Consider the following 27,940-nt stretch of genomic DNA (forward strand, 5'->3'; position numbering starts at 1 on the left):
ATTCATAAAAATTCGACTTAATAAAAAAAATGGTCCGAGAAAAAAATGGCAAAAATAAATACACTAATTGAATAGTTACATTTCAAAGCAAGTTTGGATCGTTTTTCCCGAGTTACATTAGAGTAGCCCACTTCAGCAATGACCGTTGGATACGGCGGTTTGTCAAGTACTTGATTTTATTACAACAAGGTGTCAGCGCCTAAACAGGTTACACCTGCTGTGCTGCCCACACACACACACGCACACACACACACACACACACACACACACACACACACACACACACACACACACACACAATTAATTGTTGATTTGTACACTTGCACAACCAAACGTATACTATATCCAAGAGGAATCCAAGTTAACAATGTTCAAATATGTATAGAGACACAATAGAACAGGTGCACACCCACAACGTCAAAAATATTTCATAGTCATAAGTAGTTCGTTAAAGTCTCTGCCCGTCTCCGTCGTGTGTGCCCGCCTTCCTCGAAAGTGCACCTGTAGCTTATAATGAAGTCAACAACAGTATAAAATCATCCATCATAATAATAATTCGAACGGTAATCAGAACCATCCTTCTATGTGCGATAGTCCACAGCCGGTGTGCGCTTGTGTGTGTCTGTTCTAGCGCGCGACCGCGCGTATTCGTTTGAAAAGTGAACACGATGTATCGTACGGCGATCGTAAAACTCGGTCCGAAGTGATGGATTGCGACGCGAGGTCTCTCCTCTCTCCGGTAAAACGTGATCAACGTAAGGAAGAAGAAGACTACTGGTAGGCTTGTTTTAGCGTCGTTTCGGGGGGTCTAGGCTACAGCAAATGATCAGGCGCGCACAACCAGGAACATGAAGTGTGTGTTTGGGGGACAGGCCGTTCCAAAAACAGGACAGGGGACAGAACAAGAGTATCAACCCACCCGACTTTTCTCCGCCTCTGGGTGTAGCCTAATGTGAGTCTTCATGGGAGGAGTGTGTGTGTGTGTGTGTGTGTGTGTGTGTGTGTGTGTGTGTGTGGGCTCATATAGAACACTTGGCGTGTTCAATGTAGACTACCCCACACACCACAGGGTTCATCACTCCTCGCGGCGGAGCATCAGTTGAAGAACAGCGCGCGGCGCGGAGCAGAGAGAGACCCGGACACGGGAAAGAGAAACAGAAGAAGAAGGGGGAAGATACACGAGAAGAGAGACCCGGGCACGAGAGAGAGAGAGAAAGAAGAAAAAGGGGGAGATACACGAGAAATAATCAGGGTCGGAGCACGAGAGAAACCCGAGTAGATGAGAAGAGAGCGCGCGGAGGAATAGAAGGTCAGAACCGAGCCTCCGCGTGAAGGAACTGAAACTTCCCAGACGTCCTTGGGCAGGTTTGTGGATATCATTCATCCCTCTTTCATTCATCACTCTTTTATTCATTATTTCACCAGATACGCTTCGTGGGACATGGCCGTGAAATGCCTTGCATTTTATGCAGTATGCATTCTTTATTATGCAATTTACTAATGTTTATTATTATTTATTATTTTCATCTTAATAAATCCATGGTTAATTTCGACAATGTTAACGTTATTGATCAATTGAGACCATTCGCGCCTCTGTGTAGCCTAGGTGGTGTAAACAACCAATGGCATAAGGGATAGTGGCTCGTGGGGGTCAGGTGGGCTCCGCGCTGAATAATGCAGAAAATGTAACGAGCCATTTTACGTTTTTGTAAAAAAGCTGTATGGAGTTAAATAGGTGATTTCTTTACGTCAACACTTCCACGAAGTTGTCTCAAACCTATTTACACACACACACACACACACACACACACACACACACACACACACACACACACACACACACACACTCGTTGCGTGTCCAAGTAAACCGGCGTGCACGCGCTGCGCACCAATAAGTCTGTTTTAATGATAAAAAGCGTCGGTCAGTCAGTGTCAGTTGGTCAGTGCGCGTTGTGCGTGTTGCGGTGGATGTGACGGTGGCGCGCGACACAATGGAAAATAAGAAGTGAGCGCGAGAGTCAGGGAAGTAAAGTATCGGACGGAAAAAAAAAGTGGGCCAAACAGGCATGCACGCGGCACGGTCCCGTGACGTAACGCCCGCGTAGCCTCCATGACAACGCTTGGTGGTCGCGTCTGAAAGCTTAGCGGCGACAATAATACACCGCTCTCCGGTTCTCCTGAAATACAATCCAAGGGAAAAGGGAGTCGACAATGAAGACGTTGACCGCCACCTGCGTGCTAGTCGGCGGCGTGTTGTTGTCTTATTTATACAGCAGCAATATCGATCTGTTTACGGTGTTTGGCATCTATGTTGCTGAACAGGTCTTCGGCGATCCGTCCCTCTCCGCCGCCCCGATGCCCGAGCCGGGAGATCCACGGAAGACCCCACAGGGTGTCCCCTACGCCGACCTCAAGCACATCGTAAACGCCGACGGACTGCACTTGTTCTGCCGCTACTGGGAGCCCGAGGCACCGCCAAGGTCAGTGGACGGAATGACAGCTCATGTTGGTTCCTGAGTTTAAGATGGAGGCTGCCACAACCAAAACGCCGCCACGGGCTACGAGAGCTCCTGCTGAACATCTTAGGTGGCGCTAAGCCAATCCCAACTCTGAATTAAATAACTCTGAATTGAATTACAATTCTCGGAGGGAATGTAATGGATAGCCGCGGGCTCTATGCCCTTCGAGCCAGGGGATAATGTATGGGTATTGACCCTGGATCTCGAGCAAGTGATAAACTTGGGGCCATATAAGGTCGTGTAATCGACTTTATATGTCTCCATTCAACCTCCCCCCCCCACCACCCTCACACCAGTCCACCCCCAGCTTCCTCAGTGTATCACGCTTGAGCCACACACTGTCGACTTCCTTAAAGTGTGACAAAAGCAAAGCCAGTATGCAGACTTAAGAAAAACCACCAGTTGATGTGTTCATAGAATCAGCCACGTGTAAGATGTGTTTGTCCACGCAGCGTGACATTTATGAGTGTACTGTTGTCACACGCACACACACCAAGAGACACTCTGTGCCACCAGAATGAGCTTTTTGGCAGTGTCTCTGGTTTATGGCTCATTGTTTACCCTGGACCCAGAGTGACCGCTGCCTGGGCGGCTGTGTGGGTTACACGTCGTTCCTTTTAGTTGTGCTTGGGTTGGTTTTCATGTGTGTTTTCGATACAGAGTCTGTTTGTATGTTATCGGCGGCTGTGTTATTGGTGGTCTTACGTCTGTCTGTTGTTCTGTCCGCTATCTCGTCTATCCAAACCTTTTAAGTACAGTAACAGCAGTCATTACAGGAGCTTTTAATACCCCGCTGTTGCTAGGCAACGAATCATAGCACAAAAACAGATGATGCTCTTTTTTTGGGTGGCAGCAGGAAGCATGAGCTAAGCACAACTGAGTTCCAGGAAGGGCTCCTTAGGGGTTTGTGTGTGTGTGTGTGTGTGTGTGTGTTAGTGTGTGTGTGTGTGTGTGTGTGTGTGGTGCTGAGAGGCCTGTACTCTGGGGCTCTGGGGAGTCCCTGGCCAGTATCAGCCTTGCTGCAGCGCTCCGATGGATCGGACCACTCGGGACCCTCAGACTGCAGTGCATTAGGGCTCGACTCGACTAGCTGGAGTCACTCAATACATAGCCAGCCGTTAGCGGTTGAAATGAAGTGGGTAGGGTTAGGCTTGCAGTCGTTGGGGTAGGTGTGTGTGATCTTGGAGGGCTTCTTTAGAATAACGATTTGTTGTTAATACGAAGGACCCTAATGTTGAAACCACCAAAGGGAAGTGACATTTCACATTTCTTGAGACCATCAACATCATCATCATCATGTCTCTCAGATTCGTCCACCCAAAACACCTGTGCTGCCACCTTCAAGGTCATCATCCTCCTCACACCCCATCGACCCCTGCCCTTACAAAAGACCATCATCATTAACCAGCTGTCACCATGGAAACTGCAAATCCCAACCTATGACATTGATGATGCTGACAGTGTTTTTTTTCTTTCAAGACACTGTTAGATAGCAGTTCTCTTCCTATATTATAAGGTAGCTGGAGTTACGGTTCCCCATCAAGGTAACATGGTTGTCCCCTGCGTTACGGCAGGGGTCACTTCCTGTTTCACTTTGGTTTAACACCCCCCCCCATGTGCGGTCGCATGGCTCTTCCACGTTGCAGAGCCTGCAGCTCATGGCAGAGGTTACGCTCTGGCGTGGACTTCTATAAAGAGAGGAGTTCTTCTGTTGACCCTTGACCGCTGGAGGAAAGGGTAGTGACTCCTGCTAAAGAATAAAAAAAATGAATGCTACTTTTTGTTTTCCACCTTCAAAAGGGCAAAGAGGAGGAAAGATGAAAGGGATAACATTTTTTTATAAAAAATTACGTTAGCTGGGTCGGAGGTCATGCAGCTCAGGAGAGCCCAGTGGAGAAAGTAGGGCAAAGGTGCACCGTTTGGGAAAGGGGGGGGGGGTGCACAGAGCTGGCAATAGATAACTCAACCAGGCCGGTCAACCCATGTCCCATATATACACACATATGCACATGCACTCACACTGATTCACACTAAATATGTTAAACATTGACAGTCAAAGACGCATATCTGGAATTAAAATCACTTGCACTGAAACGTACACACATACACACACATCACAAAGACGAAAACATTTGGACCGACAGACAAAGTTAGTGGTTTCCTGGATGTCATGACATCAGTGTTACTCCTGGAAACCAGGTTAGCATTTCCACCCTAGCATATTTAAAATCACACACACGCACTTACATACTTACTGGCTGGCAGGTTGACAATCAGTCTGACCGGCCCATTGGCTGACTGGGTCCACCATGAGGTTGGGGTGGTCTGGCCGTCAATGATTAATGGGTTGCTAATGGTTATAGCTCTGGAATAAGTCTTCTGACTAAGGATTGTAAGTAATATAATGTACCGAATGAGGTATGAGTATTGTATGGCTAATCTACACATCGTTCTCTACGTAAACACTCACACATCAAGCGTGAACGTAGCTTTGATGATTTACGTCCGCATGAATACATTCATGTAAACTGACTCATAGCTGGACTTAAAATCCTGCACATCTGGACACGCGCACGCACACACGCACACACACACACCAGGGACTAAGCCTATTAGTCAGCCATTAACATGCCAACCTTCACACTTTGTCTTGATGTTTTCATTGTTCGTGTGACTGTGTGTGTGTGCATAAACATGTGTTAATGTAGTGCTGCAAAGTATAAACCGCATATCTATCTTGTGCGTCAATATTGTTGAATGGAACTCTAACATTATATTTGTTATTCAAACCTTAAATACCTTTTGGAAAGGGTTAACTTCTGAGGTCCAGCCAAAGAAAGCCTGGGTACTTGAAACATATTCTGTCCAAACCCTCTGTTTATAAATGTTAGTAGGCTATTGTCATAGAGTAACTCGTAAAGTGGAACATAGACATAAACATTGACTGTAAAAAAAATGTCAATGTTTCAAACACTACAGAGTGCTGCATGCTCTCACTCCTAGGTTCCGGGCACTGGGAATGGCAGGGAGTTGTCAAATAACTCAGAAGGAAGGGAGGAGGCCGCTACGTCAGAATTCTATTAGGAGTAGAATTAGGGTCTTGGCTCAGTGTATTGGCCTGTGGCCTCTCATAATAGCTCCCAGATATACAAGAAGACGCCTGTGGGCACTGTCTATCTGTGTCTCCCTTGTTCCTTCTGCCTGTCCGGTTCTTTCTCTCTTTATCCATCCCTTTATAACCTCTCTTCCTTTGCCTGTATCTCTCTCTCTTGCTGCATGTGTATCTCTCTTTTATTCTCTCATGCTTTCACTCCATATGTCTCGTCTCTGACGTTTAATATGCAAGAGGCATGAGAGAGAGAGAGAGACATGCATGCATTGAAGCACGTGTTTGGGTATGTGTCTCCTTTTCTGTGTGTGTGTGTGTGTGTATGTGTGTGTGTGTTTGTGTGTGTGTGTGTGTGTGTGTGTGTGTGTGTGTGTGTGTGTGTGTTCATGCCGGTGTGTGAGAGAGACCAGCTGGGAGGCAGTACAGTCGGTGGTTCCCAGGAGGGTAAATGTTGGTGAGGGTGGAGGAGGAGGTGAAGACAGGGGGGGAGGTGGAGGCTTAGTAGAGTAGTCCTACCAGACTCTGGTACTTCATTTAATTTGTACAGCGAGTCTGGACCTACTCAATTGACAAACGTTAACTCACTTGAAAGCGGGTGTCTGTTGTAGTTTAAAACTATTGGATCTGCCCAGTGCCACTCTGGATCTGCCATAACCAATCGCTAACGTTTGGGTGCAGGCTGTAAACAAACCAATAACCGTGCGTGAAGATGTCCGTCAACGAGAGCTGACTTTAACGTCATTGATCTCAGCCACTCCCTCTGTTTGCTGATTGGACGCAGAAAATTTAGACGGAAAAACCCAGTAACATACCGCATACCCCGACCTAGTACTGAAGGGAAATTCAAGTTGAGCGGAAGTACTTAGGCGGCCGGAGCCAGGCTAGAGCAGGGCTTAGAGCATGAGAAAAGAAACTACGTTAAGATTAGGCCCTTTTTACGGAACTGAGTTCTGAGTTACATTCTTTCTCTATTCTTAAAGGGCAATGTTGTTTTTGGAGCCTTCCGCTCACATTAATGAAGTGCGTGCTGGTGCTGGTTAGATGATAGTGTTTACATTAGGTAAGTGCTTTCTGAATCCCTGGATGGAATTTAAATTACCGGCACTTTAGGAGCTGCAACAGACGGCAGACCATTGCAAAATGTAGTTTAAATAATCTATTTTTTGAAGTTCTTTCTGTGTAACGTAATGCTACATTGTGTCAGCCGAATTTATAATACATGGATATAAGCTGAGACGGTTAGGGCTTGCTGAGTGGCGTGACGTTTGGGTGTGTTTTGGGTTTGCACATCCCGAAAGCCAAACGAGAGTGACACATCATGTTCAGTGCACACACAGGAATCTGTGTGTAATTTCGTGGTATTTTCAGTAAATCCTCATAATGAGAACGTCTGTTTGGACTACAAACATGGACGACCCTGAACAGGGATGGTATTGTTGTACATGAAACACTGTGAATGCACACACAGTGACATTTTGGGGACACATAAACACACAAACAGACATTCATCTCCTTAATTTGCCCTAGTTAATATTCACTGATTGTTTGCGGCACTCAACACAAGAAACCCGTTATTAATGTAGAGAGGGGGGTTATAGTTAGAGAAAAGGCAACATATACAAACACACACACACAAATACCCACCATGTTTGACTTGGGCCGAGGAAGACGGTGTGCCCTTGCTCCACAACTCACATTCCCAGGACACTGCATCATAACCCGCCTTGCATCACCCCCAGAGTGGCCCCAGAGAAAGCTTGGCACCCCATGAAACAATGACGGCCTTTCACTCACTTACACACGCACAAACACACACACAAACACACTACCACACTAAAATACACGCACGCACACACGATCATGTGCACACACACACACACACACACACTAAAACGCACTATAACGTGCACACGCACACTAAAAAACTACAATCATGAACACACACAGACAACCACACACATGCATGAGAGAGAGAGAGAGAGAGAGAGAGAGAGAGAGAGAGAGAGAGAGAGAGAGAGAGAGAGAGAGAGAGAGAGAGAGAGAGAGAGAGAGAGAGAGAGAGAGAGAGAGAGAGAGAGAGAGAGAGAGAGAGAGAGAGAGAGAGAGAGAGAGATGCGCATAAGGAAAGAATGATGTGCTAATGAGGTGTGATGAACAGCCTGTCTTATTGTGTTCAATTTTTTTCAATCATCCACGGGTGTCTTGCTCTCTCCCACCCACCTTCCACACGCCCCCCCCCCCCCCTTGCCTCCTCCACGCTGCTGATTACATTCAAGCTAATCATCAGCTGCCATTGGTTGATTTTCCTGAAGGCTTTTCACTGCTTCTTCCACGAAAATAAATTAGAAAGAGAGAGAGGGAGAGAGAGAGATAGAGCGACACAAAGAGAGAATCAAAGCCCGTTTGAACATACATGAAAGGCAAACTTTGACACATAATGGTGTTTTTAATTAACCCCCTTCACGTTGTTTGACACGATCGTGTCATTACATTTTCTCACCCACATACGGAGTGCTCCATGGCATCAATGTTCAGCACATCGTTCAGAAGTAGGATTGCACCAGGTTATATAGGATTCAGGGTATTTTTATATCTACAATTCACCTGTTGGTGGTTCCCAAGTCCCCGGTTTTTATAATGTAAATGCACTGCAAGTTGTAGCACAGGTTTCGTCAAAAGAGCTCTTGGATAACAACTGCTATCCGAAATGTAATCGTAATGTGGCCTTAACGTATGTACTTTAACGAGCCGTAACAAGAAGCAGCTGTGTTATGTGCATCGTTAACAATATATTTTTCTCTTTCTCTTTCAATTCCCTCTTTTATACTTTTTCTTTCTTTTCTCTTCCCTCCTGTTCTGCTTTTGGTGTCCCATATCTCCACCCCTTCCTCCTGGTCCTCCTCTCAGGGCCCTGGTGTACGTAGCACACGGTGCAGGAGAGCACAGTGGGCCGTACGATGAGATCGCCCTCAGACTGAAGGAGCTCTCGCTCCTGGTGTTTGCCCATGACCACGGTGAGTCTCTCGACCTCTCTATCTCTCCCTGCCACACACACACACACACACACAAACACATGCACACACACACACAAAAACATTTGGACAAACATGCGCACGCACACACAAACAACAATGCGCACACTCACACAAACATGGGCACACAACAGACCGCACACATGCACTCATGAATGTTCCCGTGTAACAGCATAGTGACCCTGAAGTTGAACTTGTAGAATCCAAGTGGGCGAAGCCAATGAATACCCACTGGCATTCACAGCTCACTACATTTAAAGCACACACACATACACACACACACACACACACACACACACACATGCACCTATTCATGGATTGGTGTGCAAACACACATTATCCACGAGGACAAGGATATGCATGTGAATATACAGGTATGTGTGTGTGTGTGTGTGTGTGTGTGTGCTTCCTCTTGCTATGCGATTACATGGTTCACCTCTGTTTTCTTTGGAACCCATGTGGAGCCATTGTCTTCACAGTTTCTTGCACAACAACACCTCCTTCCTGAGAGTTTCTGTTAAACCCAACCCTGGTGTCTCCTTCTACCTCCCTAACTGGTTCCACCTGACATCCTATATGCCAGTCAGTCGATAGGTTAATGGGGTTTAATCAGTTTGTTGTGAGATTGTGTGAGATTGTGTGGTCAGGGGTTTTGAAGATTAATTAGATATGATAATATCGTATATAATACAGCTACTAGGCTAGAGTGTATAAACCTGCAAAATAGTTTTGAGCTTTTACCTCAACCTTCATCTTCTGTTCTATTTGTGCGAAATGGAAAACCTAAAAATAGCCTACAATCAACAAAAGTAAGTAGTAGTTAGTTATTCTCAAGACAATGTTCCTCAGTAGTGGTTCTAAAAGCAGTGACCGCCTCTGTGGGAACAGCTGAACAGTTGAGTGAGGGACTTTGAATTTGTGGTTTAATGGAAAACGCTGAACCGGAAAATTCCTCACTCACTGACCCGTTCTCTCGGTCTCTGGCTTTCTCTCTCTCTCTTTCTGTGTCTTTATAAGCCTTCGCTCTTTCTGTCTCCGTCCATCCCCTATTAATCTCACAGTTTGCCTACCATCCTGTCTTCACATCTCCTCACCTTTCTCTCTCTCATTTCTCTCTCTCTCTATCTCCCTCTCTTTCACTCTTACAATCATTCTCATATACCTGCACACACCCACCCAGCCACTAAACCACTCAACCTTTCTCTCTCTCATTCTCGGTCTCTGTCTCAATCTCGTTCTCTCTCTCGCTGTGTCGCTCTCTCTTGTTTTCTCTCTGTCCCTTCCGCTCGCTCACCCACACACAAACACACACACACAATAATCCCCAGTGGGAGAGCTCTCTCTCTCTTTCTCCGTCCACCACCCACACCTGCTCTCACTGCCGCTGCGCCTCTTTGTCTCGTTTTATTTTCATAAACTGCTTTTAGCCCCAGAAGTGGCTGTTGACCTCCAAGGGTTTGGAGTCCTACACAACAACAGGCGGTATTAATCAACGAAGCGGAGGTCAGGGATAATGGCTGGCCCGCGCCCCGTGTTGTTCTGGTCGGTAGTCGCTCGCACGCCCACCTGTATGAGATTGCCACTGCCTGTTGAAACGACAGAGAGAGAGAGATGCTTGAGCTCTGAGCCCGGTTCCTACTCAGCCCCCGTCTGTCATGTGCTGTGACACGGTACTCGTGACTATTTTTGTCATTTATTTACTTATTGTTGTTTGAGTGCTAGTCTAGATGCTCCAATGCGAAACATGAAAACGGCAGAATCCTGGCTGTTCCTCTCATGTGCCGTCAACACTCAACACTACTAGCCACTGCTCTAAGTACAATTCTATGAATGTATTTATTTGTATTGTTCACACTTCACAGAACCTTACAGCAAGACGAACACAGATACAATGCACCCAGAGCCTGTGTGATCAATAGGTTTTCTCCTGTACAATGGCATTTCTGCTGCTAAAGATGGGTAATCAATGGTGAGTGTTTTGTCACCATTGATTTAGGAGGGGGGTGGGGATAAAGCAGTAGTGTTGCTGGTACAGTGAAGTGGCCGAAGCGAGGGAAACAGGGGGGTGGGGAGGGGGAGAGAGGAAAGGTAGTTATACATATAACCTCTGGTTCACATCCGCCTCTCACTGTCCGATTGGCTGCAGCAGGTCTGAGGTCGCAGTGTGTAATCAATATCCCTAGTGTGTGTGTGTGTGTGTGTGTGTGTGTGTGTGTGTGTGTGTGTGTGTGTGTGTGTGTGTGTGTGTGTGTGTGTGTGTGTGTGTGTGTGTGTGTGTGTGTGTGTGTGTGTGGTGTCTTTATGCATAATCATTATAGGAATTTTTCCATTCGTTTAGGATCCATTGCGAGGTCAATAGTCAAGTAATGGCTTCATTGCGTTGGTCCTATTATTATTCAAGGACATGGTTCATGTATCCACCCCAGAAAAACAGTGATTTAGGGAGAGGATAATGCATGTGAAACATATACATACAGGAAAATTCACAGCCAACACTCAAATCAAATATCAAATGATTTTGAGTAAGCCTATGTAGTTGGAGACGCATTTTTGACTATTCCTTAAATGTGTATATAATGTGAGCTTTGATAAACGTATACTATTCTCTACAATACTCCCTTGTTTTCTAGTGTCCTCGTCTGGATTCTAGAAATAGTGTTGGTCATTTTATTGGTGAAAATATAGTCTTGAAGAAATTGCTTAAGAATCGAATGTGTGCGTGTGCGTGTGCTCACGTGTGTGTCGGTGTAAGTGTGTGCTGGAGATCAAAGGGAAGCCGGGTGTGGAGGGACAGTGATGGATGGACATTGGCAGAGTCTGAGACCCCCCTCGTGTTTTGATTTCAGGGTTGCTACGGTAACCCGCCTCCACCCTCCCCCCATCAATGCGGGGGGTAAAGATATCGCACATGTAATGCATTTGGATGGAAATGCATGAACACACACACACACACACACACACACACACACACACACGTACACACGTACACATTAACATTCCTGGCCTCAGTCATGCATTTAATTTACTCTTTCATATTGTTTTACCCATGCCCAGACACTAAAACTGGGCCGCTGAGACTTGTTTTGTTGCTAGCAAAGGTGAACTATATCTCTTTCTGTGTGTGTGTGTGTGTGTGTGTGTGTGTATGTGTGTGTGTGTGTGTGTGTGTGTGTGTGTGTGGGTGGGTGGGTGTGTGTGTGTGTGTGTGTGTCTCTCGTCCAGTGGGCCACGGTCAGAGCGAGGGAGAGAGGATGATCATCAAAGACTTCCAGGTGTACGTCCGGGACTCTCTGCAGCACATCGACCTGATGAGGGCCCAGCACCCCTCTCTGCCTGTCTTCATCCTGGGCCACTCCATGGTGAGCCTCCCCCTTCCTCCTTCTCCTCCGTAGCTGTTACCACCAACACAACCTCTCCCTCATGACCCGAAACAATATCTGAACCAACACCTCAACCATGACCTGAACCATGACCTGAACCAACACCTCAACCATGACCTGAACCATGACCTGAACCATGACCTGAACCAACACCTCAACCATGACCTGAACCATGACCTGAACCAACACCTCAACCATGACTTGAACCATGACCTGAACCATGACCTGAACCATGACCTGAACCAACACCTCAACCATGACCTGAACCATGACCTGAACCATGACCTGAACCATGACCTCAACCATGACCTGAACCATGACCTGAACCAACACCTGAACCATGACCTGAACCATGACCTGAACCATGACCTGAACCATGACCTGAACCATGACCTGAACCATCACCTGTACCATGACCTAAACCATGACCTAAACCAAGTTCTGAACCATGACCTGAACCACGACCTGAACCATCACCTGTACCATGACCTAAACCATGACCTAAACCAAGTTCTGAACCATGACCTCATCTACAACCTCAACCATGACCTCAACCACCACCTGAACCATGCCCTCAACCATGACCTCAACCACCACCTCAACCATGCCCTCAAACATGACCTCAACCACCACCTGAACCATGACCTCAACCACCCCCTCAACCACCACCTGAACCATGACCTCAACCATCCCCTCAACCACCACCTCAACCATGCCCTCAAACATGACCTCAACCACCACCTGAACTATGCCCTCAAACATGACCTCTACCTCCACCATGACCTCAACTGCCACCTGAACCATGACCTCATGCCACACTTTATGAGCTACAACAGTGAGTCAACCCTAGCGTTCGCCATCGAGATTTCAAGCTTGGCTATTTTTGTTTGTTGTGAACAGTCTGAACGCATCTGTGCTAGAACAAAGATGCAATACCAAATATGGAGTTTAGGATTCTCTGGCCAACGCTGTTCTAGGCAAACTATGTTTGACCCCTGTTGCTGAAAAACGTGTACATTGCAGCGCATTACTATCAGTTTCCAAATGATTATCGTTCATATCTTGCGAAAGCTGTAGCTCATAAAGTCGAGGTTTGACTTGATGTTGGTTGGTGGAATGATGACACCATCTGAGTGGGAGGTTACCAAGCGTTGTTTATTTCATTCGTTGTCATTTGGCAGAGTGATGGTTCACATTCAAATAGGGAGGGTTTTGATTTCAATCAAAATGTCCAAACAAAATGCCTCCAAACACCTACACCGACTCATACACATCTGACTCGCTTGCACAATCAGCTTAGCTTCTGTTTAGTATCAGGGCCTTGAAATCTGAAATCGGAAAAGAGGGCAGATTTTGTGCTTTATAAGACTAGTTGAAACTTCCATTCCTTATTCCCTGGGCAGAAACCAAGAACAAAAACAAAGTAAGTAGATCATTCGGAATCCCCACCTGTTTGGTTTCAGTACAAGGACAGCACCACATTCTTCACCATCTTCATCATCACCCAAGCCCCTGCTGCCTGTGACTCACTGTTTCGGCACAATCCCAAACAAACGGACACGCAAACAAACAGTATAGCCTATTTCCCACCGGACAAAAACCCATCAAACGGAAAGTTTTCAATCGGCGTTCATTCCCCGGGCAAATGACTCACGCAGCAGTAATTATAAGTTCCGGCTCCAATCAGCACTGATTGAAACATAAAACCCGGGTGGACACCCTCATTTTTGGCGAGATGCTATGATACGCATTTGAGTTCTGGGCCTTGGCGCGTAAATGGCAGGAACAGCATGTAACGGTCGTTTTGGTTTCAACCGAGCTTAAAAAGAGAGACCAAAATAGGCGAAAGATATTAAAAAGGAGTAACCACCGTTAAATCTTCGCTGGCCTCCATTCAGTGTTCTACTGTTTACTAACCCTGGTTTCTACTGTTTCCTAACCAAGCTTTCTACTGTTTCCCAACCCAGCTTTCCACTGTTTCCCAACCAAGCTTTCTACCATTTACTAACCCTGATTTCAACTGTTTCCTAACCCTGCTTTCTACTCTTTGCTACCTGCTTTGTACTGTTAACTAGCCCTGGTTTCTACTGTTAACTAGCCCTGCTTTCTACTGTTTCCTAACCCTGCTTTCTACTCTTTACTACCTGCTTTGTACTGTTAACTAGCTCTGGTTTCTACTGTTAACTAGCCCTGGTTTCTACTGTTTCCTAACCCTGCTTTCTACTCTTTACTAACTGCTTTCTACTGTTAAATAGCCCTGGTTTCTACTGTTTCCTAACCCTGCTTTCTACTCTTTACTAACCCTGCTTCATACTGTTTACTAACCCTGAATTTCGGCTTGTTCAAACCAATGACAAAAAAATACTGAAAGATATACTACTATAAAAACATCCTGCATGCAAGTTAATGTTGGTGGAAAAATTGTACATGCTACAAAGAACTCCCCAAGGATGAAACAGTTTGCTGGTTTAAATGTCATAAAGTATTTAGTTGGGGCTCTGAAATGGTTGGACTGGTTCTCCCCCCCCCCATGCCATTTCATCTAACTCTCTACCGATGTTGCAAAGTTATCAAACAGTGATAATTAATGCTTGGTGCCATGGATCAGGTGCGATTGGTCATAGAATTCAAGTGACTTCAGACCTGATAAGCCTTGTTGTGGGCGAACAAGTTGGGCTCAACAGTGTCATTGGTGACTCAAAAGTTGGCTTTGTCCTGAACGCTTGAACGAGTCTCACCCTGTCTTTCTTGTTCCATAAGGGTTGTCAAAAGGCAATGGAAATACACAAACATCATGCGGTGTGTATTTCCATTGCCCTTTTACACATGCTGTTTATATAAACTCAATGTGGTTTGCATGAAGAACTGTGTGTGTGTGTGTGTGTGTGTGTGTGTGTGTGTGTGTGTGTGTGTGTGTGTGTGTGTGTGTGTGTGTGTGTGTGTGTGTGTGTGTGTGTGTGTGTGTGAGCGTACAGACTTGAGTATAGCATATGGGTTTATGCACACGGATGTGTGTGTGACAGGTGTGTTGCTTATTCCAGATCGGTAAGCGTGTATGCTTGAGTATAGCATATTGGTATTGTACACGCATGCTTGACTAGAAATTACTCTGATGGCAGATGGTTATAAGGGGAGAAGGTGTGTGTGTGTGTGTGTGTGTGTGTGTGTGTGTGTGTGTGTGTGTGTTTGAACATAGACAACCCAACACCTCTCTATTTTTACTCGTCTGTGCTTTATTATTTTTCTCCACATCAAGACACACTCAGCCTTTCATGGCCCTCCTGTCTCTTAATCGCCTTCTTCAATCTACTTGGAAGACTGCGTCCGTTTCATATCCGCTCTCTTTAATCACTTTGTGGCTTAAACAACCTTTCTTCTGCCTCCCTTTATAAAATCCTCTTCACAGGCTTCCCTCTCCAATTTCTTCTTTAAACATGAAAACAAGTCTTAAAACTAAACCATCTTCTCTGCCACTTTGAACCAGTTCCTTTGCCTCAGAACTCTGAAATCATCCCCCTGTCACCGTGCTTCCGAGGGCGGGAAAAAGGAACACAATGTTCTCATGGGAAGCTTGTTATCTTTGGACATCTTTAAATTGAATCTCCTTCCTGCTCACTCAGTTTTTAGTGTATTGTTGTTTCACGCTCTATTGTGGTGTAGGTGGCAGTTATCCTTAATATTGTTCTCCCCATCTTTATTAGGAAGCAAGACCCCATCAGTTTCTTTGGTTGTCTTGTGCCTCAAGTGAGATTATTGTTTTTGACAATTTATAGCACATTAACCGTTGGCATGATGACAATAGTTTTATCCAGACTCTTAACGGCTTTGCATGGCAGTGTTGTTGAGGGTTCTCACTTCCTCCCCAGGCGGTCCCCACTTTCCTGTTTGACTTGGATTGTCCCTGGCTTGTCATCACAATGCTCTGTTAAATAGTTTAGTTATTAAACAAGGACACTGGGACAATATAAACCATGTGGCTAGTACACACAGGCACATTTCCATGGGCGCTATCCTGTTACGGTAGTGGTGTTTTCGTTTGTTTTTGTTATGCTTTGGTCCCAAAGGAGCAGTTAACAACAACACCGGAAGATCAATGAGTTATACTGTTTCTATAGCCTTAAATGTTTTCCAGAGTAGAACATTCAAAGCTCCTTTGATATGAAATTAAATATTTTAACTGTAATTTGCTTTTGATTAACGGTCCGCTGGCTCGATGATGATAATAGTGAGCACAACACGACTTGTGTCTTTAAAAGTGGTCAATTGATGCCACTGGTTGAGGTGACTTGGTTTTTTTTTGGACTTTGTTTTACTACCTGGTAGCAGGTGACACCACAAGCCTTGTTGGCCTGCTAGTGTTCTTCTCAAAGTAAAAATGTGTCAACTCAATAAATGGTTTATTAGTCACGTAACCATCTCGACAGCAGACTGCCACTCAACAAGATATGGTCACTTGGTCCACCCGTCCACGATCGAGTTACATGTCCGTTTGCGTTGTGGTTTCCTATTGAAGCTCCAAAGTGTCAAGTTGGTTAACCACATGTCCGGTCTGTTTGCTCTGTGAAAGCGCAATGAATGGTCTTTCTCCTGGAACAGAACTGATGAGTTCCTCTTTTATTTATTCCATTACGTTATCTATGGAAAACACCTGCCATTGGCAAAGCTAACCATAGCAGTATACATGACTGGTGGGTTAGTAAATTCAGCCTTTTACATGCCTTAATCCTGTGATTAACCAGTTTTTCCCAAATGGCTGCTATAATAATGGTGATATGAGTTGCACCATTTAAACATTCCTGTTTTACATTTACGCCAATAGTTTTTCTTTCTCTTTTTCCTAACACATGTTCATTGAAACTCTTTCCAATTCTTTGTTTTTCACACTTAATCCTTTCCACCTGACCTGGCAACCCATTTCAGCTATGAAATCAATGTCATCTTCATCCCATTTCTTATTTCAGACAGTTTTATTAGTTGCTCTCACGCTCACCGTCTGTCTGTCTCTGTCTTTATCTAGGTCTGTCTGTCTGTCTGTCTTTGTGTGTACCTTGGTCTGGCTGGCTTGGTCACTAGTAGTGTCTGTCTGTCTGTCTGTCTGTGTCTGTCTGTCTGTCTGTCTGTCTGTCTGTCTGTCTGTCTGTCTGTCTGTCTGTCTGTCTGTCTGTCTGTCTCTCTCTCTCTCTCTCTCTCTCTCTCTCTCTCTCTCTCTCTCTCTCTCTCTCTCTCTCTCTCTCTCTCTCTCTCTCTCTCTCTCTCTCTCTCTCTCTCCGTCCTGTGTGTGTCTCTCCGTCCTGTGTGTGTCTCTTGATCTGGCCGGCTCCCTCTCCCCACTCAGTGGATATTAGCTGCGTTTCCCCTCAGCATTCCTCACAGCCCCCCAGGGAACGGGAGGGCCCAGGGCCTCTTTTGTGCTGCTGAAATGAAGTGGGTTGACAAAAAGCCGGGCCACGTCGAGTAGCCAATGCAACAGTATTGAAAGCTGAAACCGATGATATATGATCTTTGAGATTGCCCTTTTAGGACCACAAAACGTTTATATACCCACAGAAAGGTCAAAGGAAATTCCTTTTCTTGATTTATCGTCCTTGGCCAGCGGCCGGACCCATTTGTATAGTCTTTATAGGAGGTCTTTATTGAGTCCTCCCGTCGTGGTCGGGTCACCAGATCTGATTTCATTGATGGTATTTCCCGTTTGTTCGTCAAGCACATACAAAATGTATGGCAACCATGCGCTCTCACGGCTGTCTTCAGACCCGCACTGGGCCTGTGTGCGTGATTTTGAATGTGTTTTCCGAAGCACCATTCTTTGGCTTAGGGCTGACCCCAAGGAGGAATTTGGGAGTTGAGATGTGTAAACAGTATTATTCATAATGTCTAATCCATCGCCTACCTGCACGCATGTAGGTCCACATACACACACGCACGCACACACACACACACACACACACACACACACACACACACACACACACACACACACACACACACACACACACACACACACACACAGTTGGACAGCGGCACTGTGTTTGTGTTAGACGGGTGCCAGAGTGCATCCAAATATTTGTCATCATTAAATAATTACGGAACAAAAGCCAGTCATCAATCTAGTCAGTGATACTGAGCTCAGCATCATCTGTTTAAATAAAACTTCTCTGTTACCCATCCGGAGAGAAGGAGTGCGCTGCTCCGCGCAGAACAGGACATGTAGTGCATCAGGTCAGCCCTATCTGATCTAATAGGGATACTGAAGCAACAACATTGGCTTTATCTCACTTTAAAAGTACATGGCCGCGTTTTCCAGACGGATGTGTCTGTTCACAGGGTCGGACTGTACTTCACCGTGAATCAGTCATGTTCTCAGTTTGTTTAGTGGTAGCCCTTAACATCACAATGTCCTTGTCACAGTGTAGTTACACTTTGTCACACAACACACTAAAACCGTAATTCAGTAGTGGTTAAAGTAAAGCTAGATATCTGTGAAATAAACCCAAAGCGAGCGGATGCAGGACCACTACGGGAAGCAGGTGGGTCTTGGATCACCCTGAAGGGGTTTTTCCAACATTTTCACCTTTTTCTCAGCTTAACCCCTAGGTTATGTTCCACAATGGTGTGACATATTAAATACACGCTGTTGCAGTGCTCATTACACAGTACTTACTTATATAATTACCCTGTCACCGGACGCTGTCATGTAAAGTAAAGTGTAATCGGTTGGTATGCTGATTGATTGCTGTGGGTTAACTTTAGTGAACTGTGAATGCCAGTGAGAGTATGCCTTCGTCCGTTTTGGATCTATAAGTTCAACTTTGGGGTCACTATGCTGTTCAATGGGAACATTCAAATGTGTGTCTGTGTGTGTGTTTGTGTGCAAAACTCGTCCAATGCCCTCGATACATACTTCTGAAGGACTCTTTGTCCTCAATCTAACACCCCTCCAGTCTCTATCACTTGTCTCCCCCTCTTCCCTGTCTCCAAACTCTGTCTTCCTCGCCTCCTCTTCCCTAAAACTTTATTTTCTCATCTTTTGCTTCTTCGAACTTAAGCTCAATTAAAATATGCTAATTGACTGCAGGAATTTGTGTGTGTGTGTACTGAACAAAAAAAAAGCCCTAGAGCAAAAAGAACAGAGAAAATGGAGAGAGCCACAGAGAAAGAAGGGAAACTGAGAGAAAACTTGCGTTGGTTTGGCTCTTTAAGTGGGATTCTTGTGGTGGGAAAGGCTGTGTTTGTCATGAGTGCTGCATCTCTTTTCAGACGCTCACTCGATCCCTGGCTCCTGCCTCATGAATATTCAAATTATAAACTGACAAAGGATGTGCAGAAACCCAGCGGAAGCGAATTGATCAATTAAGAAAGAAGTTCTCTGTCCCTCTCTCTGTCTCTGCCAGTGTCTCTCTCTCTCTCTCTCTCTCTCTCTCTCTCTCTCTCTCTGTCTCTGTCTCTCTCTCTCTCAATCTGTCTGTCTCTACCTGATTTTCTGTCTCTTTCTTCTCTGTCTCTCTGTCTGTCTCTGTCTCTCCCTTCCTCTCTCACACTCTCTCTGTAAACAATTGTCTGTGTCCTACACTCATCAGTATATAACTTGGTCATTCTCCAGAATAACAAAAATAACCAAAAGACTTGTACATCAACCAGCCTGGAAGAGATGGTGGGTGATTGCTATACATATATACCAACAAAAAAAATCTATATTCTTAAGTTAATTGAATATACAAAAAATCTTTGCTCGGAATCTCTGCCAAAGATTAATATCCTGTTCCACACTGTTTGGGAGGAGGGATCTCCTAACCAGCTGTGAAGAGGCCGACAGAATGACTGGGGTGGAAATCCACACCCTCTTCTGGAATCAACACATAGTCTTACTGTTCTCTGCTCCATAACCCCTCACCTAATTCTAGTTTGGGACAGGCCCTAAGGAAACTGGTATGATGATAATCACGTGGACTATAAATTTTGTGATTTTTTATTTTATGACTTCTAAATGGCCTACTAAACACTACATTAAACTTGTATTATTGACGTAACAGTATATATCATCATTTGATATGTAATGTATGATATGACATTTCAAACCTCATATTTTTATAATTTTAAAGGATTTTTTTTTTTTTGTTTTTTGTTTACCACTAGGGCGGGGCCATCTCCATCCTGACAGCAAGTGAGAGAGCCAATGACTTTGCGGGCGTGGTACTGATCTCTCCCCTGGTCCAGATGAACCCGGATTCAGCGACACCCTTCAAAGTAAACTCTCAATTGACCTTCTAATGCTGCTTTTTATTTATGTATCTTCCTTTGTTTTCTCTGAATTATTTCATCATAGTCTTTCCTTTCCGTCCTGTCCATGGCTTACTTGGCTTCTCTTCTTCATGGTTTTATTCAAACAGCTGAAACACATGCATCGGTTGACTCTCACAATATGTCCTCAGATGCGTTGGTTTTCCTTCTCTCTACTGACTTTCTTTTAATTTCATGGTTTGTTGCTGGAAGATCTCTCTCCACATTCTCCTACACTTCTATACTCTCTGGTCTTGTGCGTTCTTATATTCGCTCATTCTTTTTTTCTCCTCTCCTTTCCTCTTTTTCTCTACTCAACTCCTCTCCTCCTCTCATATCTTTTATTTTCCTTACCCCTTCTCTCCTCTTTGCTCTCTTCATGTTCTCTCCTCCTATGTTCTCTTCTCTGCTCCTTTTTCTCCTCTCCTCTCTTTGTCTCTCTTCTCCCCTCTCTGGTCTCCTCTTATTCTCTCCACTTCACTTCACTCCTCTTCTCCTGTCTTCCTCTCCTCGCTTCTCTTCTCCTCCTCATCCCGCTCCTCATCTCCCCTTCTACCGTCTACTCTCCTCATTTCCTTTCCTAAGCGGTTGTGTTTCTGTTCCCCTCCAGGTGTTTGTGGCCAAGGTGATGAACCAGTTGGCCCCCAGCCTCCCTCTGGGCTCCATCCAGTCCAATTGGATCTCACGGGACCACAAAAAGGTGAGACTCTGCCGTGTGTGTGTGTGTGTGTATATATATATGTGCGCTCAGGGGTTCAAACAATATTAATGTAAATGACAAGCTTTTTAAGGTTGTAATTTACATTTTCATTTTCCCAAACAACCTTTGGAGAATCTAGAGGCAGTGTTTTAAAATGTAACCTTTGTGCCTGTTAACCTTTTTAAAATGCAAAAAATGTATAGGGTGGAAAAATGTGTTTGCCTGTCCACCAAGAGCAATTGGGTTTGTTGTGATAAGGCCCCGGGGCCTCGCACGCTCACTCTACGTGTTTGTCTTCCCGTCTTTCCGCATTCCCCATTGTACACGAACACCGCCCCCCCGCGTCACACACCTCACACACTGGGGCGAGGTTGCTACTGCCTGGGCTCCGTGCTGGGGGTCACCGCTGTGTATCTGGAGCAAGGGTGAGCGGGACGTGGGACTGTAGTTCCCGTCCTGCTCAACAGCTTGTGCTTGGATCTGTTAGAGGAAGCCGGCTGACACCCGGGGGTCTTGTGACACAAGGCCTCGACGGCCTTACTGTCTGCTCCCCGCTTTGACTCTGCCTGCTGCTGTCGGCCTCCCTCCAAACCCTTTACGTTTAAAAGGACAGGACCCCGGAAGGTTCCACGCTCCTCCATTGTTGTTTGAAAGTACAGCCCTCCATTGTGCGCCTGACACAATGTACAAAGCGGTACGTCACGCTCTTTCCAAGTTTAGTCAAGCTTCCTTGCGCCTTATTTCCATCTCAAGGCTGTCGGAGCGTGTTTGTTCGTTTAGGCGTGTGCGCGTGTGTGTGTTCAATCCCTGGTGTCCATTTTAATTGAACGGTCTTAACTAAAACGGCTAGCACTTGTATCACCTTTTTTTAATGCAAATTGGTTCTGCTCCACGCTCAGGTACGCTCGCTCTCTCTCTCGCACACACATCAGCTGCTCCTCAGATAAGGCTCTCTCGCCCTCTCTCCCTCTCGCTCGTCCTCCCCCCCCCTCTAACTCCTCTCCTCGTTATCTCCCCCCCTCCACCACCTCTTGTTAGGTGGAGGCGTACGACCAGGACACGCTCAACTACCACGGCGGGCTGCGCGTGTCGTTCGCCATGCAGCTGATGGGGGCGGTGGCGCGCATCCAGCGGGTGATCCCGGCCATCGCCTGGCCCTTCCTGCTGCTCCAGGGGGACACCGACAAGCTGTGCGACATCAGCGGCGCCCGGCTGATGTTCGAGCAGGCGGCGAGCGCTGACAAGAAGCTCAAGGTACAGGAGGGGCCGGGGTCCACTGTGTTTTAGAGGCTAGGTTTGTCTTTTGAAATTGTGGTGATAAATTGGTGTTGAGTTGCATTCAATCAAACTTGTGTGACGGAATTTATTCGTACCGCTAAGAGTGCCATTCTCCACCCATTGGCATCCGAAAAAAAAAATATTTCTCTCGCTCTCTCTCACTCCGTCTCTCACCCTCTCTCACATATCTTCTTCTTCATCATTCCCCCAGGTATATGAGGGGGCCTACCACGCTCTTCATCACGAGCTACCAGAGGTTTCCGAGTCGGTCCTCAAGGAATTAACATCATGGTTAACAGAGCGACTGTCACCTCCCCCGCAAGAATCCTAGGCTCCGCCCACTATATCCAGCCTCAGCCCTACAAAGCCCCCTAGGCTCCACCCACTATATCCAGCCTCAGCCCTACAAAGTCCCCTAGGCTCCGCCCACTATATCCAGCCTCAACCCTACGGTAAATAAGAATTGACTCCGCCCACTATCGCTCAACAGCCAGCCTACCACTGAAGGACACTTCACCCACTGACTCAAGCCCATCGCAGGATTTCAACCACGTCACTAGGGGTCGTCCAAACAGCAGAGGCGGCCTAAAGCTCAGGCTGACTCCGCCCACTATCCTACCCTAGAGCACAGACTTGCAGACTCCTCCAGCATTGATGGCTCAATGTACTTCAGTTTTTCCCCAGCCTTTCAGGGCCACGGTCCTGCCCCTCACAGTCACCCGCCCCCGGCCCCAAGCCCAGCGTGCCTGCGTGTTGTTCCGCCGTCCCACACTGTTTTTACTATCGGGAAAACCACCAAGAAAACATCTGTGTTGGGGCCCCACTCGCATGGCTGAGGATAATCGAGCAAAGCCGGGTCTCTGCTGAGAGATAAAATAACAGCTTAGAACATGGCGTTGATCTATATCTATGAATTGGTTCATATTCTTTTTTATTAAGTGTTGTTGTCCCCAGAAGGCTTTTATTTTGATTGACTAGCATATTATGAAGTTACTGACACCCCAACACCTGGCATCCATAGCACTAAATTAATTTAAAAACATTACAGCATCTAACAACTTCCCTCCCTCTCTCTCCTATAAATATTGATCTTTCCATCAATATTCACTCAACACAGCATGGAGGGTCAGGGAGCCAAAAGCCTCTCACACGCACCCCTGTGACCCTTGACCTTGGCAGGGTCACGGCCGAGAGCAATAATAGAGGATGACCCCAGATGTCCTGCACTCTTCTTCTTCTGACTTTTACCCTGCTGTAGCTGGCGTGCAATTTCTTTGGCGTGTCTCTGACCTTGGTTGGGTATCCCATCCCTTTGCCCCAGTGTTGTATATTTACAACCCTGTCTTTTTTCGCAGCTGGTCTTGCCTCCTGCAAACTGTAGTCTCAGACTGATCCAGCTACGTCCTACATTCCACGAGTTGTCTGACCTGATTCGACCTCGGATCATGAGGTGTGGGGGGGGGAACGCTCACATTGCGCAACATTTTTTCCCCGTAGGGATCAGAGATCATGGTATGGATTCTATTGATGTTTGGGTTATGGTTTGTTTTCCAAAGTCCCTTAATTTAGACTCCCTGTGGTCACGAGTTCATTTGAGATTTTTAAGTTCAGTCGAAATAGATCACTAACAACTGTTCTAGACTGTTCTTCTTTTCTTTACCTCCGTACTACAAACGAATTGCAGCAGGAATTCCGGGCGTCGCTCCTTACGGTATCCATGGTGAACCTTCTCGTGCGTTGCCATGGAAACATCCTTCTTATTCTTTCCGCTTTTTTTTTTATTCCCATATGTTAAGTTACCCAAGGTAGCACGTTTATAGAAAAAGACATCCTCTCTTTCTTTAAGCACTATATCTTTTTTTATCAGTGCTTTTCAACTCTTTTTCATATCCCTCTATTTTGTTGTGTTCTGTTGTAGCCCTGTATTCATATTTCTCCTCTGACCGTGTCAGGAACCAGGGTGTCTTGTAGTTTGTTTTTATATTATCTCGACCCTTTCATTCTGCACAGAAGTGGCAGGTCCCAATTCCCCCCCCCCCCCCAAAGTTGCCGTGGAGACAAGCAGGCTTTGTTCTGCCTTCACAGAGGCTGTTGTTTCTATTCCATTGTTGTGGTGCCATAATGGCCCCACACCGCCCCCAGTGGTCAATTATCACCACTGCAGGAAGGTTCGAAATTTGAAGAGATGTCATTTGTTCGAGACAACATCCCACAGCTCAGACAATTCCACTGGGACGTATTCCAAGAGTCCACTGGGAAACATTTGACAATCCACATTGTTAAACCCAACTGTTATGGGTGCGTGGGCAGTGGCTGCAGTAGGGTGTGCGTTGATACGTGCACCACCTGTGATGTCACACGTACAAATGTAACCACCGTGATTAGCATCGGACGGCAGTGGCGAGAGAGAGAGGGGGAGTGAGCGAGAGGCTGACTCTTTCCGTAACCATGGCAGCACCTTTTTGAAAGGCAAACTTGAGGAGTATGTGTTCGTTATCGACCCAGATCAGGTCTGGCCAGCAGCCAACGGTGTCGTTCCCTTGTTCTAAAGGCTCAAAGGGAAAAGGGGAAACCACACACGGATAAACAAGCAAGCAACCATGTGTACTAGCATCCATATCGCACTCGCTCTCTCTCGCTCCGTTTCACCAGGAAACAATTTCAGAATTGATTGGTGATTGCAGGTGTATTTAGATCTATCTTTATTTCCTAAGAGTTTATGGCCCATACCCTTTTACTCTTTGCTGCTCTTTAGGGTCTTTATGGCCTGATATATCTTTGTTTTATTACTCAAGATCATACGCCCGTACAACATAGTCAGACATACATTAATATATACATTATACATCTCGTTTATAAATGGGTATGTCAGAGGAGGTTTTTTTATTTTCTGTAAATAACATAGGAGGACATGGGTAGGAGAAGATGCCGATTTTTTAAAGGGAAAGCCACAACACAAAGAAACATTACATCTAATTGGTCCAAGGGTTAAAATCTTTCTAGCAAAGTGCCACATAATTGGCCAGCAGGTTTGAAGACAGCAATATTCTTTAATATTAAAAAAAAGGAAGATTGAACTTTACACAATGACTGTTTCCTCTGTGAGCTGTTGTATATGAAATAGTGGTTTGAAAACCTTAGCCATGTAGCTCTTTCGTGTTTGACTTTAGTTTTTCTTATAACGTATAACGAAATTACACTTAACCTGAGCGAGACAGGGTGTGGTTGTTGGTCCTCAGGCAAAATACGTATTAAAGACCAATAGAACGGTTCAACCTGCACTTTGTAGCTTTCCTACTGCAGCTATTGACTAGAACTGTCACTACAACACAAGCCACTAGATGGTGCTAAATGGGTAAACGTACATAGTGCAGGTTTAACTTTGAAAAAATAGGACCACATTAGTGAAAATAATGGTTGATGTGTCTATCTCTGAAGCACAGAGGGCTTTCTATCAGTTCAGCTCTGGGACAACTTATCAATTAATAAGCTATAATGTATATAGATCATTACTTTTAGTTGTTTCTTTTTTCGAAAACAAAGCAACAAAGAAAACATGTATTTGATTTGAAATTCTTCAGTATGTAGTATTTTAGAGATTTAATTTTTTAATTTTTACTGTATCCACTACTGTCAAGAATAACACTGTAGGACAGCAAATAAGTCATATTGTTCATACATCTTGAAATTAATATTAATGTGGGTATATATTGCTGTTATTTTCTGAACAACATACATAACCCTATTTATACAGACGTGACTTTTGTGCATTTTACTTAAATGAAATACGGCATGAAAAGGCACTTTTTATATTCCAATGCAGTTAACTAATTAGGTATTGTTTTACATTGGGTGCACTTTTAATGAACTATTGTAAGTTCAAATAGGTAGAAATGTAAAATGGTTATTGTGTTTAAAACAATTTAGAGGCGTTTTAAGAGTCTGTTATGATTCCTCACAGACTATGTGTATTTGCTCATCTGTCAATGTGTCATTCAGATGTGGTCTCGTCTCGTCTGTTTCTGAAAAATGTTGGTCTTAAGTCTCAATTTGCATGGCTGTAAAAAATAATGAGTTTGTGTTTATGCGTTTCTTCTAAACAAATTATGGATCTCAAAGAAGTTGGAAAAACAGACCTATTTGTGAGGTGATTTTGTTTCTATTCTTCGTTTTGCAGTTCTCCTTTTGAACCCATTGTCTGGAGTTCCCACAACCACAGTGAAATGAATACTTAGTAATGTAATGCCACTGGAAATATGTTTTAGTGTTTTGTTGAAGGAATGTTGATCTTTTTTCCTAGAAATATGTCACATGTTGCATATTTCCTTGTGCCTTATTTCCATTCCACGGACTGTGCGTGTTAGTTTTGGCAAAACAATGGTCATAATTTAAACGGTTAGCACTTGTGTATAAGATGTTGTTTCTGCCTCTCCGTCTCTGTGGTTTTCATGAGAGACTGTCTGTTGCCCGACTTTTAGTTTGGCTGTTGTTTCAACAGTCTTGGAATGAAAGCCATCTTTGTCTGTTCCTCTGCCTCTTTCTCTCTCTCTGTCAGACTTGGGGAAACTCTCAATTTTAAAATGTTCACTTCTTATTCTGCAGAAGAACCCAGAGGTGGCAGCCAATCCGCTGGCCAGATGTGGGGTGTTGGATTGAAGGTGGGGGGGGGGACTTCTACCATACAATTCGCTCTTGAGAATGTTTTTTTTCTGGAGTCTATTGAGTTATATTCTTGAAGGATTGAATCTGAAGGATTGATTTGTACAGAGTTCCAAAAGGCATGTTTATTAAATCCTGTAGGTCTGTTGAAGGTGTTAATACAATGTGATCGGTGGCATCGTATTCATCCATCCAAACCACTTTTGATTGATTCTCTTGACTTCCGTGCAATGTTTTCTCTCTCTTTCTGAATGTATGCGTAGGTTTGGCCCTTACATTTTTTTTAAGAAAAGGGCTAGATGTTTTATTTCCAGTATTGTTAGAAATGTGACATTTTGTAAGAATATCTATTTTGTAAAGACAATAGAATATTGGGTCCATTGAAGATTAAGCAGAAAATAGCACTACAAAACAAATGTTGACTTAAAAGGAGAGCAAGTGAATGAAAAGCAACTGTGAATGTCTATATATATCCATATGTCTACATATCCTGTCAATATGTTTCATTCGTGGGTTCTGCATTTATATGTAACGTCCTGTCCTTTCCTTAAATGTAACCTCTTTTTGTAAATAACTAAATACTGTTACATAAAAAGTGTTTATATTATAACTCAAATTAAATGACTTCTGAATAAGTGGAATTGAAGGTCTTGCTATGAAATGTTCGGTATTGCTCTAGAAATAAACTATATCACTGTTTAATTGCTGTCTTATTCAACGAACTTCACACATTTTAAGTTGTTGGAACTATAGAAAGTGAATCCGATTTTCAGTATGTAAGATAAATAAGCCTAGAATTAAACTGCAGATGAAAAAACATGGAAGCCTATTTCAAACTTACCTCACACCACACAGGTCCATTTGTTTCTGTGGGAAGCCAAAATTACAGCAGATTGGTTAGGTCACGGTGCAGCATAGACCAGCGGGCTCAAGGCAGGTTTTCTTGTGACTGTGACAAAATGCAGATGTAGGTGGTTGCCTCTCTA

General features: G+C 44.9%; 1 protein-coding gene across 1 annotated transcript; it reads left to right on the top strand.

Annotated features, from left to right (window-relative positions):
* Positions 1-1,000: 1,000 nt before the first annotated feature.
* Positions 1,001-27,650, top strand: mgll (monoglyceride lipase). Its single transcript, XM_079740974.1, has 8 exons — positions 1,001-1,365; positions 2,323-2,480; positions 8,536-8,642; positions 11,883-12,019; positions 20,174-20,284; positions 20,928-21,017; positions 22,056-22,271; positions 22,507-27,650. Exons 2-8 carry the CDS (start codon positions 2,356-2,358, stop codon positions 22,624-22,626), a joined length of 906 nt encoding a protein of 301 aa, XP_079597100.1. The 5' UTR covers positions 1,001-1,365; positions 2,323-2,355; the 3' UTR covers positions 22,627-27,650.
* The last annotated feature ends 290 nt before the right edge of the window (positions 27,651-27,940 follow it).

This window comes from Pollachius pollachius (genome assembly GCF_949987615.1).
Source record: "Pollachius pollachius genome assembly, chromosome: 8".
Taxonomy (NCBI): domain Eukaryota; kingdom Metazoa; phylum Chordata; class Actinopteri; order Gadiformes; family Gadidae; genus Pollachius; species Pollachius pollachius.